Below are 21,256 nucleotides of genomic sequence, written 5' to 3'. Positions count from 1 at the left end.
GGAAAGCGTGGGGTCTTGACCGGGGAATGGTTGATGACAAGCTGTTATCGCCGAAGGAAAACTTTACCAGGCGGCTCCCAGCAAAACTGCCAGCTTCTGTTCCAGGAAGGTCCGAGCGCTCACTTCCCATTGGACCACCCTGGGTCACCCTTGGCGCCAGACCGGAGTCCAAGCCCCAGACTTTCGCAGCGCGCCCCGCCCCTCGCGCCCCACCCCCTCAAGGTCCCGTTTCCTCCAGTGTCTACTCAGTCCTTAAAAACCCCGGGCAGAGGGATGGCGCGTGTCGCCTCTGGGGTGCGTGGCGGACACCTCTGCCACACCAGCTTGAAAGCCGCCGGCGGCCTGAGATTTGACTCCACTTTATCAACTCCCAACCCCCGCGCATCTCAACTGCGACTCCAGCTCCGTGACGAAGCCACGACTTTGCGGAGCCCCAAGCGCAGTGGAGCTCTGCAAACTGAGACCCTCCCCACCCCCGGTCCTCCATCCTGATCTAAGCTTAGGTTCTGACTGAGCCAAGAGTGGGCGCTAAAGCAGCGGACGTCAGGTGTCTAGGGAGGGCCTCCAGGTCCCTGGGGACTCCTAGGTTGAAGTCTTGTTCTGGGCAGAGGCCCCCGGGCTTCTCCCAGAGCCGGTTGCTCCACACCGCTGGAAAAGCACACTTCATCGCAGGTCAGTCTCTCTGCGGAGCCGCCTTCTCAGCCCAGTTCTCAGGTCAGGGGTGGGGTGTTAGGTACTTGGATAGAAGCCGGCCTCTGCTTCTGCCACCTGTATTGTGTCAGGATTCTGGGAACCGTTAAGCAGCTGGGGATTCTGAAACTGGCATGTTTCTGCTGGAGGCTGGGCTGGGTATGGAAGGGATGTCTTAAGCATCTTGTCCAGAATGCCATCCTTGACCCGAGCTATGCACCGCCTTCCCTCTGTTCAGCAGGGCTCTGTAGCCCCATGCTGGGGCTGGGTCGCGGGGACCCACTCTCTTTTATTTCTCCTCTGCACACCTGAGTGTTACGTTTTGCCTTTGTGTCCCCAGCATGGCCACTAGCCTTAGCGCAGACAGCGCGCAGCAGCCGAACACGCTGTCTACCCAGCAGACAACACTTCTGCTACTCCTCTCTGTCCTGGCAGCCGTGCACTTGGGACAGTGGCTGCTGCGACTGTGGCGGCGGAAACCATGGTCCTCGCCCCCGGGTCCTTTCCCATGGCCACTGATCGGCAACGCGGCATCTGTGGGCCCGGCCTCGCACCTGTACTTCGCTCGCCTTGCAAGGCGCTATGGCGACGTTTTCCAGATCCGTCTGGGCAGCTGTCCCGTGGTGGTGCTGAATGGCGAGAGTGCCATCCACGAAGCCCTGGTGCAGCAGGGAAACATCTTCGCGGACCGGCCGCCCTTCGCCTCTTTCAGCGTGGTGTCTGGTGGCAGCAGCCTGGCGTTTGGCCACTACTCTGGGCGCTGGAAGGCGCAGCGACGCGCGGCCTACGGTACGATGCGTGCCTTCTCCACGCGTCACCCTCGCAGCCGCCGCCTCCTTGAGGGCCACGCGCTGTGCGAGGCGCGAGAGTTGGTGGCGGAGCTGGTGCGACGCTGCTCGGGTGGCGCCGTTTTGGATCCTACACAGCCGATCATCGTGGCCGTGGCCAATGTCATGAGCGCCGTGTGCTTCGGCTGCCGGTACAACCACGACGATGCCGAGTTCTTGGAGCTGCTCAGCCATAACGAAGAGTTTGGGCGCACGGTGAGCGCGGGCAGCCTGGTGGACGTGCTGCCCTGGCTGCAACTCTTCCCTAACCCGGTGCGCACCACCTTCCGCGAGTTCGAGCAGGTCAACCGCAGCTTCACCAACTTTGTCCTGGACAAGTTCTTCAGGCACCGTGAAAGCCTGATGCCCGGGGCTGCTCCCCGCGACATGATGGACGCCTTCATCCTCTCCGCCGAAAAGAAGGAGGCCGAAGGCCCTAGCGAGGGTACCTTCGGGCTGGATTTGGTGCCCGGTACGATTATGGACATCTTCGGAGCCAGCCAGGACACCCTCTCCACCGCGCTGCTCTGGCTGCTCATCCTCTTTACCAGGTAAAGCCTCCAGGAGGGATGAATGGGTCGGTCCTTGCGTTTTCTCCTTTGGAAAAGGGCGTGTGGCTGAAAAGGTCACTAGCTGGGCTCCTGGATTGAGGTTTCGCCCTGCCCCCACCCCACCATTCCTTAAAACTGAGATCTCAGGGCAGATAAGCCGGGACAAACTGGGCGGGTCAAGATGCGCTCCCCCACCTAGCCTTGCCAGCATCTCTGGAATTGTCTCTGACCCTCCCCCCTCCTCTTGTGACTGGGAACAAATTCATGAAGATCCCTCCCCGCAAAAACAAGATTTTTTTTTCCCATGAGGACTGATCAGCCTTGATCCATGGTGTCTCAATAAAAGCAGAATTGGACCAGTTCTAAGGTTAAAGGAGGCGCAGTTAAAAGTTAACTAAACGGTGCACAGCTAGCACCCTGGAAGCTGCCCAGCCTGGGTCTTAACACCCAGTGGCAGGGCAGGGCTTGGTTACCAGGCAAAGGAAGCCAGCAGAGGCAGGTCCTCAGAGGACAACCTGAGAATATGGTTTACCCGGAGGCAAAGAAAGCCGGAGCAGGCACTTCTGTGCCATCAGCTTCTAGAGGAGTGTAAGGTGTGTCCAGGAGGCGCCCGGGCCATCCTAATCCCTGGGTTAGGGTGCAGACCTCCAAGGCAGCCGCCCTCCTGCCGCTGTCAGGTAGTCTAAGCAATTGAACCCTCTATTGGAATTTGACGCTGGATCATTTATTGTTTACGTGAAATTCTGATTTAGCCTGTATTGTATCTGGAAACCCTACTCTGATTCTTAGCACATAAGAGATACTGAATGTGCACACCCCTCCGAATTTGGCAGGCAGAGCCCACTTCCTATTGGGATTCACACAATTTGTATTTCTTTAGATGTTGTGATCTACGTTCACTTTTTTTTTTACTTTCACATATTTTTAGTATATTGAAAATAACTTTTCAATATTAACGTCAAATCGTGGAAACATATACTGGAAATATTGGGATGCAGGGGCAGGGAAGGCAGATAGAGAGTGGAGGGAATTGAACCCAAGATCAGGAAGAAGGCCTTCTTGGAGAGGGCTCACAGGTCTTTCATGTACCAAGATGAGCGCGTACCCTTTGAGAAAACAAAACAAACCAAACAAACAAACAAAAGCCCACTAACTATTGAGCTGGGTAAGAAGCTTCCCATGTGTTCCAAAGAAATAAAATAATTTTTAAAAGATGACATTACTTTTTTCTTTTTCGTGCAGAGGCAATATAATTAGAGTGGGCAAATTACAATGCCTGTTTAATAGTATAAATTTTACTAAGGTAGCTGGCCCCCACTCCTACAAAATGTCTGCTTCACACTAGAGGGCAAACTAGTGACTGTTGCAGGGAGGGTTTGCTTCATGCTGTCCAAAATGCTTACCATTTGGCCCTTCGTGGCAAATGCTGGGAAGTTCTGTTATGTCACCATTTAAATGCTTCTTTTCAGTGGCTGCAATTACCCTCCTCCACACCCACCCTTTTAGAGCCTTCTGCTTAAACTTCCTTGACAGTTAGCATTGATTTTAGTTTGTTATTTTTCTTTTAAAAAGGTTTTTTAAATTTTTATGCTTTTTTACGTGTATGGAGGTTTTGCCCAAGTGTATGCCTGGCTCCTGCAGAGGTCCCTGGGACTGGAGTTATAAACTTCAGTCGGTTGTCACATGGGTGCTGGAATTGATCTCAAAAACTCTGCAACAACAGCTGGTGCCTTTAACCACAGAGGCATCTCTCTGGTCTAGATTTTAGTCATTTTGATGGCTGCATACTATCTTGTCCTGATATTGCACATATATCAAAGCAGTTTTGAGCTTTAGTGTTAATTGGTTGGTTTTGATTGCATTTTAAGTTTTAAGTATTGTTATGATTATATATCATTATACCTGTTACACTATTTTCTGAAAATAGGCTTCTCTGGGTAAATAATTGGGGTTAAAAATGAGGGACCAAGGGATTGCTGTCTTTTATAGAGTTTGCTGCCCACTAAGATTTTTGTCTTCCCAAAGAACTATCCCAGTTTCTATCAGCAACAGTGCCAAAATAAAATGTGTGCCCATCTGACAGACCAGGGCTCTGCTCTTTAAACTTACTTACTTATACTATTTATAAAATAGGGACACAAAGTAAAATGTGTGCCCATCTGACAGGCTCTGCTCTTTAAACTTATCACCCATGGATATGAGGGAAGGAAAATAACTTGCTTTCAGAGCAGTGTTTTAACTTTTGTGGGCCTGGGGTCCTTTTGCCTTTGTAGACTTCTTTATAAACACATTGAAAAATTATTTTATGACTACGCTGGTATAAAATGAATCTTGAAAACGTGTTATGAGAACTTCTGCTTAGAAGTCCACTTGTTTAGGTCTGAAGGCCTTACAAGATAGACAGATATTTTCCTGGGTGTCTAAAATGTATTGTGGGCCTAGGCACTGTGCCCAGTACATAAGTAAGTTTGACCACTATCGTGCATTTTTAGACTATTAAAAAACTTAAGAGCATTATTTTCTCACAGTGGGAAACAAAGCCTGGACCATAAGAGGCTTATTATAGAAAAACAAAATTGTTATTGTTTAACTGTAATATTGAGTGAAATTAGTAACCTGATTTGGTTTTTCGAAAATTGTAATTCAGTCACAGACCTAGATAGTTTGTGGAATTAAAGTAGAATTGTAGTGTGCTGTCAGTTGAAGGATGAACTAATTTCTCTCTTTCCCCTCTCTCCCCCCTCTCTACCTCCCCCCTCTCTCCCCTCCCCTTTCATACTGAAATCCAAACAGATACCCGGATGTGCAGGCTCGGGTGCAGGCTGAGCTGGACCAGGTTGTGGGGAGGGACCGTCTACCCTGCATGGGTGACCAGCCCAACCTGCCGTATGTCATGGCTTTTGTGTATGAATCCATGCGCTTCTCCAGCTTTTTGCCTGTCACCATTCCTCACGCCACCACTGCCAACACCTTTGTGTTAGGCTACTACATCCCCAAGAACACGGTGGTTTTTGTTAACCAATGGTCTGTGAACCATGACCCACTGAAGTGGCCTAACCCAGAGGAATTTGATCCAGCCCGATTCCTGGACAAAGACGGCTTCATCAACAAGGAACTAGCCAGCAGTGTGATGATTTTTTCGGTGGGCAAACGGCGGTGCATCGGCGAAGAGCTGTCTAAGATGCTGCTGTTCCTCTTCTTCTCCATCCTCGCTCACCAGTGCCATTTCAAGGCTAACCAAAACGAGCCCTCAAGCATGAGTTTCAGTTATGGCCTGACCATTAAGCCCAAGTCGTTTAAAATGCATGTCTCTCTCAGAGAGTCCATGGAGCTCCTTGATAGTGCTGTTCAGAAGCTGCAAACCGAGGAGGCTGGCCAGTGAGAAGCCAGAGGCAGCTAGGATGTTAGAGGGACGCCCGCCTCACTAACGGGAGGAAAACACGGGGCTTTTGTTCGTTTTTCTGCCTCACGTTTGCCATCGCTTCTCTGAGTGGGCAGAAATCAGGTGGCCTGAAGATGAGGCATGTTTACCAATTCACGGCTCCTCACAGGCGCGCGCTGCCGTTACTGGAAGTATGTCTGAATCACAGTAAAAAGGCCCAAGGAATTTGGATCCTGCCAGCAAAAACTTCCTAAGGGAACTTTTTTTTTTCAGTTAAAGGCGTGCACCACCACTGCCCGGCTCAATTAAACATATGCACATATATCAGTAAATGTGTACAACTATCTAACAAAGTATTTCAGTACTTCTACCTTTGTGAGTAGATTTGAGATGGACTTATGTGCAGAAATTTACCCCTTCAGAAACTACACTAAGCAAAGGTTTAGGATATACTCAAGATTCAAAGACAAGTGATTTCATCGAGAAAAAAATTTGTAAAGACCAGAAATTCTCCACCAAGAAACAACCTCCTTTGGAAATTACTTAAACCCTTTGTAGTAGCCCTCCTGGGTGAGGCTTTCTTCGGAGATGCACCTCCACTCTGCCTGAGTCAGTTGCTCAAAAAGAAATTAATAGTTAATTTATTAACTGCAGTAAGTTTCAGAGATTACTTAATTTAAAGGTAAATTGTTTAGATGACATTTTTTTGTTTGTTTTACAAGTTAAAGCTGCACGTTATTTGACTGCTAAAGTAAACTATTCCAGTGATGAGGAGAAAAAAGATTTGCCAGTCCCACTTCAGCTTTCAAATATGGGATTATAATAAACTGGTTTCAGTAATAAGTCTCATAAACACACACACACACACAAAACAACTCACGTCACCAAATACTATTCAATGCATATAAATTTGTTACATGAGTATTCACAAACATCATATGAATGTTAAACATCTGATCAGAAAAACATTTGGATCATATATTTCTTATATCATACTGTAAGCCAACAAGTGTACTCAGTTGAAATTTGCCCAAATCCAGGGAATGAGCTTGACTAAATCAATTAGTTTTGACATCAGGGAACCAAGTAACAGAAAGATTTTTTTTCTCATTCAAGGTTCAGACAAGGGACAAATCTAAATCAGCAGACTATGTTCTTATGCGGCAGGGTTAGAACACTGACACTCCTGGAATCGACCCCATTAATGTGTTAAGATTCCATACTGTTGGCATGCTTCGATTTTAAATGAACTTAAAGTCTATCTTGATTATTTCCTTTCAGTTGATGCTAGAGGAAATATGGTCATCTTCCCTTCAAAGGTGAGACACCCACCCTTTGTTTGAAAAAAGGCCATGAATTTCCTAGATGTTCTTTGTATTAGGCCAAACGATAGGAAACTCATTACAGCTGGGTAGTTTCTCTTTAAATGTCATTATTATTGTTGTTACTATTATTGTTTCTTAAGTTCAGTATTTAAAGTCTGTGATTTTTTTCTTCTTCTTTCTTTTCTTTCTTTGTTTGTCCTGGGAGGCTGTGTAATGACTGCATTGTGAGATGCTGGAGAGAGCTCTTATTAGGATGCACACTAAGAGCTTTGCTCTTTTTGGTAGCTAGGAAAGAAGAAATGTATGTATTTGGATTTTGTAAACAAGCCGAAAACCCTTCAAGAAAGGCTGGAAGAGGGCCGGTGGGGGTTTCCCGTTTCTGTTTTCATTGCAATTAGATGTAACAGAAGAAGCCGGCAGCACTCAGCTTACTGTTTGCTCTGTTTCTTTGGGCTTTTGGAATTTTCATATCAAAATTACAAAGGATGGAGTGTGTGATGGTCTGTATGTGGAGGTGGCCAGAAGCTGCAAAACAAAGAATGAGTATGAAGAAAGAAGTCTAAATGGTTCCATTCACTCCCAATTAACTTATTGGACTATAAAGTTTGAAGCATGAATGTTTAGGAAAAAAATGTTTGGAATAGCAGCCCTGAAATTTTAAGGGTATCTTAAGAATCGCCCTAACTCCCCCCAATACACACACATCTATTTTGTGGTTGGAAATTGAATTATAAAAATTTAAACTTTATTTTAAAATCTTCACACCAGAACCCCTTGGAATGTGAAACACGGGTGGTATCAGTATTTTAAAGGCCTTAATTTCAACTACAGAAATTAACTCTAAATTTTTCAAGTTTTTTTTTAGACATCTTGAAAATTTGTGCCCCAGTAGGACCGGGACAGTGACATGCACTCGCTCGTGGACTCCTTACTCTGAGACATTGTAATAGTGAGAGTCGGCATGTAACAATCTCCCTTCATTAACTTAACAAAACCCAGATGCTTGTTTTGTGAATGGAGGCACCATTTCATCTGATGCTTTCAGAGGCTGGGAACGAAGCAGTGTGTGTGTGTGGTGTGTGTATGTGTGTGTGGTATTTGTATGTGTGTGGTATGTGTATGTGGTGTGTGTGTGGTGTATGTGTGTGTGTGGTGTGTGTGTTTATATGTGTGTGGTGTGTGTATGAGTGAGATGTGTGTGTGGTATGTGGTGTGTGTGATGTGTGTGTGTTGTGTGTGTGTTGTGTGTGTTATGTATGTGTGTGTTGTGTGTGTTTATATGTGTGTGTGTTGTGTGTGTTATGTATGTGTGTGTTGTGTGTGTTATGTATGTGTGTGTTGTGTGTGTTATGTATGTGTGTGTTGTGTGTGGTATGTACGTGTGTGTTGTGTATGTGTGCTGTGTATGTGTATGTTGTATGTGGTATGTATGTGTGTGGTGTGTGGTATGTATGTGTGTGTTGTGTGTGGTATGTATGTGTGTGTGGTATGTACGTGTGTGTTGTGTGTGGTATGTTCGTGTGTGTTGTGTATGTGTGCTGTGTATGTGTATGTTGTATGTGGTATGTATGTGTGTGTTGTGTGTGTGTTGTGTGTGGTATGTATGTGTGTGTTGTGTGTGGTATGTATGTGTGTGTTGTGTATGGTATGTATGTGTGTGTTGTGTGTGGTATGTATGTGTGTGTTGTGTGTGGTATGTATGTGTGTGTTGTGTGTGGTATGTATGTGTGTGTTGTGTGTGGTATGTATGTGTGTGGTAGGTGGGTGTGTGCGCATGCATGCGTGCCCTTTGCTTGATATACTTAGAACCTAGTGAAAGGAAGTAGGTTGCAAACCAGAAACGAGTAATAAATAGCAAATTTGGAGGCTATCGTGGTAGATTACTGGCTTAACCAGAAAGCCTGATTTTATTTCTGCCACAGAGGGACTTCATTTGCTGATCTCGTAAGTCAGAGTGTCCACTTCAGCTCAGAACAGAAAAAGTAAGCTTTATTAAATGCTTCATTTGTATAATAAAGCTTGGACTGTGTCAGAACATTCCTTTTTTTTCTTTCAAAACAAAAAAAAAGATGCCTCAGGTGTGTTTTGTGGATTAATCAACAGAGTTCATGCCCCAGAACTTAGCCTTTACCTGTGAAATGTTACCACACTCTTAGTGTCATCACGCCAGAGCTGTATTAGATCAAATAGACACATTGCCATGTGGGTTAATTAGCATGTTTTCAGCTGTGACATGATTATGTGACAAAGAGTATATGTTACCTGATGACTATAACCCAAGGATAACTTCCCATTTACCCTCTTCTTGTGTTTTTGTACTTTATCATATATGTTCTTAGTATGTATATAGCTGATCCAGCGCACAGTCATAACCAAGACAGATCCTATGCACACAGCATTAACTAATGTATAGCCATTGCATTTTGATGTACTAAAATTTAAAAAGCTTTATTGGATATTATGTAATATGAAACACCATTACCTAAATAATAAAATTCACTTTCATAATTCTATGACGTTTCTTTTTATGTTACAGAAAGTCTGCTTGGTCATTTATTTCTACTGTTCCTGGTGGCCTTGCACTGAGGAGTGTGGTCCTTCGGCCTACATGTGTTAACTCAGCTTCCACCCTGCTGTGCGGTGCACTCGCCCCTTCTGCTTGGGTCTGCATGGGTGCATTGCTCCCTACTGTGAAAAGCAAATGCATCACACACATTTCATCCCATGCTTCAGTCTGTTTGCTCTTTTATTTTTTCCCAATTTATTTTTTTATTCAATACTTTTCAACATTCAGTTTTCTCGAGCAAACCCATGGTCTTTATACTATTGAATTTATAAAGACCAACAAAGAATTAAATTTTACTGGTGATCATCCAAGAAAAATAAGAATTAACCTGTAATTTTGAAAGATTGGATTGAGGTCTTAACATGTTGAACCAATATTTCTGCTTCATCTGAAAAATGTGGGATTCATTTTACCCCTCAGCAACGTGCTGACCTGCCCTTGGAATGTCCATCCATCTGTTTTTTAAGATTTGTGCCCCTTGATTAGTAAGAGTAGCTGATGTCCAATAAAACAGAATGGGTGAAAACATTCTGCAGTTCACTATGTAGAAATATTTTTCTGCACACCTGTTGATTTGGTAAGTTACATGGTGTCACAGGAACTGCAGACTATGCTGGCCTCAAACTCACAGAGATCTACCTGTGTCTGCCCCATGAGTGCTGGGATTAAAAGCATGTAACATGACTTCCCATCTGCTAAATTTGCTTTTTTAAAAAGCAAACAAAACTGGTAGTAGGAAGAGCTAGAGACTATGTGAAGCTCCTGGAATTCTTATACAGTGTGGTATGACCCAACTATGAGATGTTTATCCTATATAGGGGAAATAAGTGCATACAGAAACTATACCTAAATGTTCCCAGTGGTTCTATTCAGAAATTACCCAAACTGGAATGGCTTTTTTCCCCCAAAGGTGATTAGCTAAAATAAATGTGGTACAGTCACATAATAGACTATGACTCAGCAACAAATGACTGCACATAAACCCAACAATGTGGACACTTGTCAAAGGAGTTATGTTGGTCAAAAAATAAAAAAAGCCTCCAAAGGTTATACACTGTATGATTCCAACAGTTTAGTGGTGGAGATGGTTGGAGTTAGTTCTGTAGCAAAGGTTATACACTGCATGATTCCAACAGTTTAGTGGTGGAAATGGTTGGAGTTAGTTCTGTAGCAGACCTTTTGTTTCAGACCACCAACCGGTCCCCAATCATATGTGGAGACTTGCTCTTAGTTACGAACGCTCTTATTTTAGTCTGTTGTCTCCATCTATGTTTGCCTCAGGGATTTTTACTTTCTTTCTGCATATTTGGCTCTCACCGCTTCTCCGTTTGTCTGGTGGCTGCCTGGTTTCTGGTCCCAGGCGTGCTCCTCTCCTCCTCCTTCATTCTCTCCTCTCTCTCAAGCCTCGATTTCTCCTCCCACTCATTCTCTCTGCCTGCCAGCCTTGCCTGGCCTTCTCTTGCCTAGTTATTGGCTGCTTAGCTCTTTATTAGACCAGTCAGGTGCCGTAGGCAGTCAAGGTGAAACGACGGAACACTTCTTTACATAATTAAACAAAGTCAGCATAAACAAATGTAGGTAAAATAATATTCCACAGGCTGGAGAGATGGCTCATTGGCTAAGATGACTGCTGTTCCAGAAGGCTCTGGTTCAATTCCCAGCACCCACATGGCAGCCATCTGGCACCCTCCCGCAGACAGACATACATGCAGGAAAAATACCAATGCAAGTGAAATAAAAGTAAATAAATTACTAAAAATAATATTCCACAACATAGTTCTTGACTACAGATAGTTCCATAGATTTGAGAAGTAAAATTATTACAAAACAATTAAAAGTTTAGCAAGTTTTAAAGGGCAGTTGGTGTAAGTGAGCGTCTGTGGACTGAGGTAGGTTGTCGGAGCTCATGGCAACTATTGCTGCTTAAGCAACAAGGTGCACGCTCTGAGGGGAGGGCGAGCCCAGGCTTGTGAGGAAGGAAGGGCTAAGGCCCGAGCTTGCACTATTGCTGTTTGGAGTGGAGAGCGATGCCAGATTCTTCAAGTTCAACAGGAAATGGACCAGCAGCCTTTGGAGTAGAACCATCCACAAGTCAGAGAAAATTTATTTTCATGCCTTTGGGTGTTAAGTGTGTATCAACCAGGCAATGTTGTAGGCTCTGGGATACAACAATGAACCCCAGGCCCTGAGCTCATGGAGCCAATATTCTTAGTGGGATGGATGGGTAGGTGGAGGGAAGCTTTTCAGTTAATTGTGTTATAAAAGCAGTGGTGTGTGTGTGGTTTGTGCTTGTGTGTATGTGTATGTACATGTGTGTTGTGTGTGTGTAGTGTGTGTATATGTGTATGAGTGTGAGTCTGTGTGTGGTTTATGCTTGTATGTGCATGTGTGAGATGTGTATAGTGTGTGTATATATGTGTGTGTGAATGGTGTGTATAGTGAGTGTGTATAGTGTGTGTAAGTGTATATATGTATGGTGTGTGTATAGTGAATGTCGATAGTGTGTGAATGAATGTGTATATGTATGGTATGTGAATAGTGAATATGTATAATGTGTCTTTGTGAATGTGTATATGTATGACGTGTATAGTGTGTGTGTGAGAGTGTGTATATGTATGGTGTGTGTATAGTTAAGTGTGTATAGTGTGTTTGTGTGTGTATGTGTGATGTGTATAGTGTCTATAGTGTGTGTATGTATGGTATGTGTGCATGGTGCATAGTGAGTGTGTGTGTGTGTGTGTCTGTGTGAGTGTGTTGGGAGATTGTTTACAACGAATAGTCAAGGGAAGCAACACCAAGAGGTAAGCGTTGAAGATGTAGCTTCTGCCTAAGTGCTCTCCATGAAGGAGGTTCAGAAAGGGAGTTATCAGACAACATATCAATTACCCACAGCACCAACAAAAAGTCTGACTACACCCATTAAGCTGATTTCATAGTCACTTAAAATCTGGGCAATTTGAAATAAAACAGTCTGAGCACACCCTATGGCAGATGTTGTGGGCAAGTTCTTAATCTGTCTTGGCTTCTACTTTTGCCAAATGGCATTGGTGTGGTCCAGACCATTCCCTGACTTCAGCTCACTGACTCATTCTAGCAATGAAGAACCAGACAGCAGGTTTTCGGAAGTAACATACTTTTCCACAATGCCTTTAAAAATACAAATTACAGTGGATTCTACTGGGGCATGCCTGTAACCCTAGCACTCAGAGCAGGAAGGAATTCAAGGCCATTCTCCCACTCATAGTCACCAAATCACAGTAGAGTTGCTGAAAATGGGTGGCCTGGAGTGGGACTGGGGGATCATACACCCCTGTTGGTGAGCAGCCTGGGGGGGGCTTCTCTTCCTGGGGGGGCTTCTTTTCCTGGGGGGCTTCTCTTCCTGGGGGGGGCTTCTCTTCCTGGAAGTTGCTTCCTTGTTTCATCCACACAGTCCCTTGGGATGGCAGGCGTCAGGTTACATCTAACTTGGAGAGGCCTCAGGGAAATCTGTGCTGATGAAGTGTGGGACACTCTGCACTCCCTTTCTGGCGCCATCTGCTCTGTTCTCCTGACTCACTGCTATCCCCGTGCCGTCAGGCTAACAGGCCACCTTTGTTCTCTTACCGTCTTCTCAGACATCATCATTTTAACGTAAGGCTCTGTTTCCCCAGTGTCCACAGACCCACGGCAAATCCAGCTGCTCTAAGCTTAGCCTTGACACTAGACGCAGAGGTGGGAGAAAGGGGTTGGTACTTCACTGTATTTTGCAATGTGGCTTCCAGGAAGCAGTTGCTACAGAAACAAGGTGAGCCCATTTGTCCCCTCTTCCATGCTCTTTCAAATCCCCAACCTTGCTCTATCGTTTCTCTGTTGGCAATACCGGCATGTATCTCAAGACATCGAAAAGTGAGCACAATTTAGCTTTTGCTTTACTGTCTGTCTCTAGGTCTATCCCACTTCTCAGAATGTAGATCTGGGTATCTGGTGCCCTGCTAGAACAGAGCTCGGGGACACAGATGACGCCACCAGAGTCTGCAGGATCCTTCCTCCAATCCTTCCCCTGACAGTCTGAGAACTGCCATCCTAGGAGTAATGTCTCCAATATGGCTTCTTCTTTCAGGGCTAAGCGTGAAGCCTTGACCTAAGGACATGTGGGAGGATGGGGAGCAGTTGAGTGAGGCTTCTCCCACCCCGCCTGGGATCTCCCACCCCGGGTTTTTCCTCCCCTTCCCCTATTCCATAGGCTTGACTCATCTTGACCTGGCCATCACCTACAGAGAAGCCAGCACCCCATTTGGAAATAACATCAAGTCCAAAGAGCAAAGCATGGGAGACACATAGCTATGCTTAAGTTGAATTTTCAAGAGCTAAAATCTCTCAAACACTGCCATCACAAGTTGGACATTTTTCTGAGTTGTTCCTCTGATATGGTGGCTCCACTGGCTAACAGCCATTTTAAATGACATCAGAGGCCAACAAACTGTGACCCATGAACCACATCTGATCTACCACCTGTGTTTATACAGCTTGTGAGCTATGAGTAGTTCTACATTCTTAAATGGCTGAAAGAAATCAAGGGACGAATAATATTTCATGACACAAGGACATGTTATGAAATCCGAATTCTTATATCTGTGAATAAAGCTGGCTGGAGCACAGCCATGTTAATTTGTTCTTTTACTGCTCATGGCTGCTTTCATGGTATGATGGCAGGGTTCAGAAGCTGTGACAGATACCACATGGCTTGCAATGCCTAAAATATTTACTAACTGGCCTTTTACAGAAAAAGCTTGTTAACCCTGGTCTACACGATCAACTTCCCAAGGCACTGACTAATAGGGATAGCAGCCTCTTCATGCTTGGAAGCACTTTTTGGCTGGTAAAGCACTCCCACGTGAGTGTTTCTGCCTGTGTCTTGGCTGGCCTTGGACTGTGCTAGCCTCTTGACAAGCTGATGCTGCCTCACAGAGACAGATGAACCTGAAAAGCCAAGATCCCCAAAGGAGGCACAAGGCAACAGAAACATGTCAATCATGTTTTTCACAAAGGCAATATTCCAGACTCTTTGAAAATGTTGACACTGTATCATAAACCGAGGAACTCAGCAACCAGAAGGAAGAATTTAGACCCACGTGTTATGAAAACAGCATTAAAGCAAGTGGAAGGAAGCTTGTGGCTTGGAATCTTGAAGGTTTTTTCCTTCTTCTTGATTCTCTCTTATTCTTAGGACTAAATTCTTACTTTATTCTACTTTTAACTAAGGAATAATTTTATACATATTATGACTTACAAGGTGATGTCTTGGCTCATTATTTATTGGCTAGGGGTCACCTCTGTAACTACCCATCCATCATCTTCAAACCCTTTTCATTTCTTTATGGTGAGTACATCCAAAGTCCTCTTTGCTATTCTAAAAATAGTTGCTATTGCTTGTAGAAACGGAGACTAGAGTAGCAATAACCAGCAGCTGGGGAGAGTGGCAGAGAGGGGGTGATGGACGAGATCAGTCAGTAGGCGAAATGCTGAAGCAAGGAGACAGAATTCCTGGTGTTCTATGAGCTCCATGATTTTATAGCTTCTGTGTTTGGCTATAGCTCCAAAAGTCTTGCATGTAATCTAAAATACTTGAGGGTACCTATCAAAGATGTTTAAACTTTTACTCACAAGGGATATTCTGAACTGTGTTTTGGAGAATTCTCATATGTGCTTACAGTCGTCAAATACAATATAATTTTATATACAGTCAGGGCATCCAGTCCATTATTTATTCAATATCTAATTCATGTTTTTAAATGTTGTTAGGCACTATTATAAAGTGTTATGAAACTGAACATTACAAAGACAAACATACACACTGACTCAGCTCTGCCTTCTCTATTTGAAGAAACACATTTAAACATCCCCAACCCACTTTGATGAATGTTTAAGAAGAGATATGTGTTAAGAGCTTTGGGAACAATGACCAAGATACATCAAGAGCTTGCGGGGGAAGAGGATGGTTAGGAAAGGCTCCAACAAGGAGGTATTGTGGTGTCATCGAGCTGAGCTGAAGAAGACACACCCTCAGCAGTTGACCAGAGGGATGTAATGTTGGGTGTGGAGGAAGGCAGGAAGGTCGTGGACAGCTTCCTGGGCACCCAGTGGCATAACTAGAATCCCTGTGTGACTGCAGCGCTGCTACCTTCCAGTGCTCAGGGAAGAGCTGCAAGGCGAGTGACTAGGCTGTCACGGTCTGGTGTGGTGGTGGATTCATGTGGTCATCTGTGTGCAATGTGTTGGAATGAGGGAGTGTGGCAGGTATTGTTAAGTATTTATTCAACACAATCCATTCTTCCTATTTGCTAACAGTCTTGGGTACAGGCCATATGGATTCTGTGTAGTCTCGGCCATCCTGAAACATGCTTGTAGACCAGGCTGGCCTCTAACTCAGAGATCCGCCTGCCCTTGCCTCCTGAGTGCTGGGATTAAAGGTCACCATGGCCTGGCTTCTGTGTGGACTTTTTAAGGCTCTTCATAAATGTTCGAGTCCTAAGATTAACTGTCACATTCTACATGATTTGCTTTCTCAGGAACATGAAAAGAAAAAAATTAAAAGGGGCTGTATGTAGGGGTCTACAGAAGGGATTCACGATTAAGATATATTTAGGAATATGCATATACTGATCCTAAGAGAGAGAGGAAAGGATGGAGGAAATGCTTGTATGAGGAAAAGTTCCTGGGAAGGAGGAAGTCAAGATGTATGCTATTTAGGGACACAGTACCAAATTTCATGAGGCTCATGTGATGTGGGTTAAGAACTTGCTTTGGATCTTATGTTCAGATCCCATCTTGTGTGAACTTGTTGTTAACCTGTAATGATTTTAAGTGAGTGTTTACTACTAGGGACAATGAACTTTATAAAGCCTCTGGTTCCCAGGGCAGGGTAAGTATTCAAGCAAGTAGTGCATGCCAAAAACCTTAGTGCAGAAATCACAGCGGGGAAGCACAGAACAAAACACTAGCTACCACAGCTAGAGTAATAATTATTACCAGGAACTTTAGGTCTAGATGATGAGGAAGCAAAATCACAAGATTTCTAACTACAGTTTGCCAATGGAGATTTGAAACTTCTACATGGAAGAGAAATATTTGAATCATATTACCAAGAATTAACCCATCTCTTCCATAGCCTTCAGACTGCACTCCCAGACTCTCAGAAGGTCTTTAGAGGCTCATGGGAAACCTGGGGATCACTCTGGATCATAACTGGGCCCCAAGGAGTCCACCTGCCCTTCCTCTTTCTCCCTTCACAGCAGGCTGTCCTTGAACTCCTTGTAGTGTTCCTGCCTTAACCTCTCAAGTGCTAGCTAGGATTACATTCATGAGCCACTGAAATCGACACTTGGCTCAACTCCAGGTATTTTTCTTCTATGGGGATTTAAAAAAGCATATGTAGAGAAAATAACTAAAATATGTAAATGCACTGGTATCTCCCAAGCCAACATGGTGTTTATTATGTACCTTCTCTTCTTTTTCTTTCCCAAGTAAATTTAGATTTTAAGGTCATCCCCCTTAAAATCCATTAACAAGCAAAGTTACATAAACTTAACATTTATCAAACTGAATGCCACTGACAATTGTAATTTACTATCTGAAAGAATGAAACTGAACATTTACATCCTAACAATTAATAGAATGAATCAGAGCTCTATAATGGAACATTCTGCCATCTTCTTCTATACAAATGCCTTTGTTTCACCTTCTAAAGCAAGCAACTCCGTACATCTACTATAATAAGACCTAGGTTTTGCTTGTTACTTCTATATATAACAGTCTTTAATGGAAAACTAGGTAACATTTAAGAAAAGATTAGTAACATAAGCAGAGAGACAGAAATATGTAGAAAGCAATGAGCATGTGTAACAAACATGGTTAATATGTATCCAACTATGACAATTGTCATCTTAAACATGAAAATGCAGGTGCTCTGTAGTATCAACTAGAAAATGTAGCTCTGATCACCCTAGAACTCACTATGTTGACCAGGTTAGCCTTGAACTCACAGAGATCTGCCTGCCTCATGTCTCCCAAGTGCTGGGAGTAAAGGTGTGTTCCACCACACCCCACCCTATGTCAATGTTAACTATAGTTTAAAAACAAAGATAGTTTAAAAATAAAGGGATAGAGGCAGGTGTATCGTGCTAATGCAGGTTAAAAGAACTCTGCAATAGACATATTAATTTAAGAAGCACCAACAAGAATAGTAACCATATAAAGATAGGCATAGTTGTGAAAGGGTCAAATATCCAGGAATACATGTGTGAATCTAACAACAGTGTCAAAGACATCAAGGAGACTTTCATAGTCCTTTAAATGGTACTTTTAAGGCTGAGAAGATTGTTTAGTGGGTAAGAGTGCTTACTATGTAAGTGTGAGGACCTGAGTTCAAATCTCTAGTACCCATATAAAACTGGACATGGTAGCACTCGACTATAACCCCAACATATCACCACGGTGTTCTCTGGTCTCTTTAAGTGCGTATCTATATGTGCACTCCTATTACTCTCTCTCTCTCTCTCTCTTTCCATACTCAATAAAAGTATTCTTAAAATATTGCTTTCATAGTACCTTTTTCATACTACGTCTAAGTACATTTTGTAAACATACTTTAATAGTTGTATTGTTTAATAGTAGATAAAGCTATTAGAAACTCATGCTAAAACAACAACATTAGCAATGATTTGGATCTAACTGATATCTGTGGACTACTCCGTCTAACAGAGCACAGTATACTTTTTTTTAGGTCACACGGTACATTCATGAAGAGAGATTTAACTCCAAGTTATAAAAATTATTTTAAAAATTACAAAAGGAAGCCATACAATATAGTCTTAGTCTATAGGAAATCAAGTGGAAGATAGCTTAAAAAAACAAACAAAAAACAAAACTCTAAACTGGGTGATGGTGCTACACACCTTTAATCCCAGCACTTGGGAGGCAGAGGCAGGTAGATCTCTGTGAGTTCAAGACCAGCCTGCGTTGGTGGCGCATGCCTTTAATCCCAGCACTCGGGAGGCAGAGGCATGCGGATCTCTGTAAGTTCGAGACCAGCCTGGACTACCAAGGGAGTTCCAGGACAGCCTCCAAAGCCACAGAGAAACTGTCTCGAAAAACAAAAAACAAACAAGCAAACAAAAAAACAAAACAAAACAACAAAAAAAGACCAGCCTGGTCTATAGAACGAGTTCTAGGCCAGGCTCAAAAGCTACACAGAGAAAACCTGTCTCAAAAACCAAAACTAAAACAAAACTCTAAAGGAGACACATCAAATGATGTTTTTAAATAGTTTGAACCAAATGAAATAGAACACCTTAAAAAGTCTGTAGGATGCAGTAAAAAGGGTTACAGAGAAGGCTGGAGAGATGCTCAGTTGTCAAGAGCACTTGATGCTCTTGCAGGGGGACCTGGTGTGGGTTTCTAGCATCTATACTTGGCTTGCTTACAGCTATCTGTAATTCCCATTCCAGGGGAGCCTCTGTGGGCACCAGATAAGCATATGGATACATGAAGGCAAACACACATAAAATAAACAAAGCTGAAGAAAAGGAATCAGAAATTTACAAGTTTTGATGCATCCGTTAGAAAATAAAGACCCCAAATCAGTAACTAGGTTCTACCTAGGGCTTTACAGACAGGAACTACAGGAAACGTAAATACATACGGGGAAAGGAAGCAACAGAAATTACAGCAGAATCAATGACGTTTCTGTTTTATAAATAAAGACAATTTCAAATGACTTAATTCTTAAAGGACAATCCTAAAACAAGAGATTATCATTTCAGGGCAATAATCGGGATTAAAATGACATCTACAAAGAGGACCATAGCCTTAGGCTTTTAAGTGTTGCTCAGAATTATCTGTCATTTGTCAAACTCAAATTTGAGCACATTTCCAAAAGATTTTTTTAACCCGGTGCCTGCTCTGCGGCAAGTTTTATTCTAGATGCTTTAGATGCGAGATTGAAGATACGTGGTTTCCATTTGGCTCTAGACTACCTCTGAAGATAAAAGAACACAATCTGGTCCTGAATGCTGAGTTACTTGCTAAAGGTGCAGCCAACTCTATGGGTTGGGATGCAGACAGAAGTAACCAGCCTTGAATCATGTAGAACACATTTCAGAATTTCCCAGGAAAGATTTCACTCTGCAAGGGGTATCAAGATTCCCCTTGGCCCTCTCCTTGGAGCACCAAGATAACAGAAACAGTAACAGTCATCTTATTCAATTATTGGGAAAATCCCCAGACACCCAAGGGAAGCAAAGTCAGAGTGTTGTGCACAGACAGTCACAATTAGCAGAGTCCTCCTTGGACTGGATCCCCTTGCATCTTGGTAATGCTGGGTTGGCCCCCTCCAAGGACCCTATGGCTGAGGCAGAGGCCAGTGAGTGGAAAGTCCCTGTCCAGGCTTCAGATTTCTGTGGGCTAAAATGGAGGCTTCCAATGGCTAAATGGGCAAAGAATGGAAGCTCGAGAGGGAGAAATGAGGAGATCTAAGTGTTGTTGAAAAGGGGAAGGCAGGTGCTGGTTAGGGTCTGTGAGTTCGGAGAGGCAATGTCAAATCCACAGGTTCTGCCAGGCAAACAGACCCTGCAGAGAACTGCACTCTTATCTCAACAGTTTTCTCTAACCACCTCATTCCAAGCTATCTGCTTGTGACTCCTGGCTCTGGCGGTCCCCCAGCCTTGGCAGTTCCCGTGGGACTTACCTGATCTCAGTTTGTTTTCAATCATCTGGACCAGGAATCATGGCCTGAGTGTGTAAAGCACTCTGCGGGGGGGGGGGGGAGGGCGGGTGGAGTTCTTTCCTTGAGTTACTTCCAAGTTCCCCACAGCCGATGAGAAGTGATAGTCACTCTAGGATTTCTGAACGGTTCTGAGGCTCTGTTACGGATACTATGTGGGGCACATTCCAGGGCAGTGGTGTGTGAGTGAGGCTTGCATGGAGCCCTGTGTGTTATCAAGCACTACCAAAACACTGGGCAGAGAGCCAATTTGCTAAGTGTTTCCAAAGGCATGCATTAGGCAAGCAGGAACTAGGGAGACAGTCAATGCGTTTTGCTAAGTTCTTGTATGTGAGTCGCTTTAGCAGGGAATCAGGGGTGTGAGGTAGAAAGCCAGAGGGGGGTATAGGGAGCCAGAAGAATGTCTGTCCCTCAGGGAGGGAGGCTGGGATGATGTCACCCATTTCGAGGTGCCAGTTATTATTATTATTTTGTTGTTTTCAGACAGGATTTCTCTGTGGCTTTGGAGCCTGTCCTGGAACTCCCTCTGTAGACCAGGCTGGCCTCGAACTCACAGGGATCTGCCTGTCTCTGGTGTCAATTATTTCATGCACATTTACTTACCCTTTCAACAAAATCGTTCATGGTACAGATTTGTGCCCCTACTTTTCAGAGAGCTTAAGAGCCACTCACCCAAGTTCATCTGGGTATCACACGCAAGGTCTGGGTTCAAAAGTCAGGTTCCAGCATGGCGTGGCCCTTTCTCCTTTGTACCACACGGCCGTTCCCTAGAAGCCCATAATTCTTGGGGATTGATGGACTTCAGTGACAAAGCAGATAGTTCCTGTGTCCTATGTTCTTGACCTACCTCCGACCCTTGTAGACACACAGCATCCTCTAGGCAACCTTGATTACCCTTGGACCAGTCAGTACAGTCACATCTTGGCCAGGCTGCCGTCTAATGAGACTTTAGCAGACAGCTTAGTTTGCCAGCTCAGTGCTACCCCTGGTTCTGCTTCTCCGTAGCAGGAATCTAAGTGTTTGTGTCCTGTGGTGTCACCAGGCCTGGGGAGCTTTGATGTGAGTGCTACATCCAGGAACCTTGGCACTGCTGCCTGTCCTAGCTTAGCTCTGTGCCTGTCAATACGAATGCAAATGCAGCAGGAGGCTAGCAGCC

General features: G+C 44.1%; 1 protein-coding gene across 1 annotated transcript; it reads left to right on the top strand.

The window, feature by feature from the left end:
• Positions 1-230: 230 nt before the first annotated feature.
• On the top strand, positions 231-7,946 carry LOC101839568 (cytochrome P450 1B1). The gene is made up of 3 exons (XM_005073610.4): positions 231-672; positions 1,031-2,068; positions 4,862-7,946. The coding sequence occupies exons 2-3, from the start codon at positions 1,032-1,034 to the stop codon at positions 5,448-5,450; spliced, it is 1,626 nt and encodes a 541-aa protein (XP_005073667.1). The 5' UTR covers positions 231-672; position 1,031; the 3' UTR covers positions 5,451-7,946.
• Positions 7,947-21,256: the final 13,310 nt, after the last annotated feature.

Source organism: Mesocricetus auratus, unplaced genomic scaffold (genome assembly GCF_017639785.1).
Source record: "Mesocricetus auratus isolate SY011 unplaced genomic scaffold, BCM_Maur_2.0 Super-Scaffold_100024, whole genome shotgun sequence".
Classification (NCBI taxonomy): domain Eukaryota; kingdom Metazoa; phylum Chordata; class Mammalia; order Rodentia; family Cricetidae; genus Mesocricetus; species Mesocricetus auratus.
The sequence above is the reverse complement of the archived record's forward strand: the minus strand, read 5'-3'. Positions and strand labels throughout refer to the sequence as shown.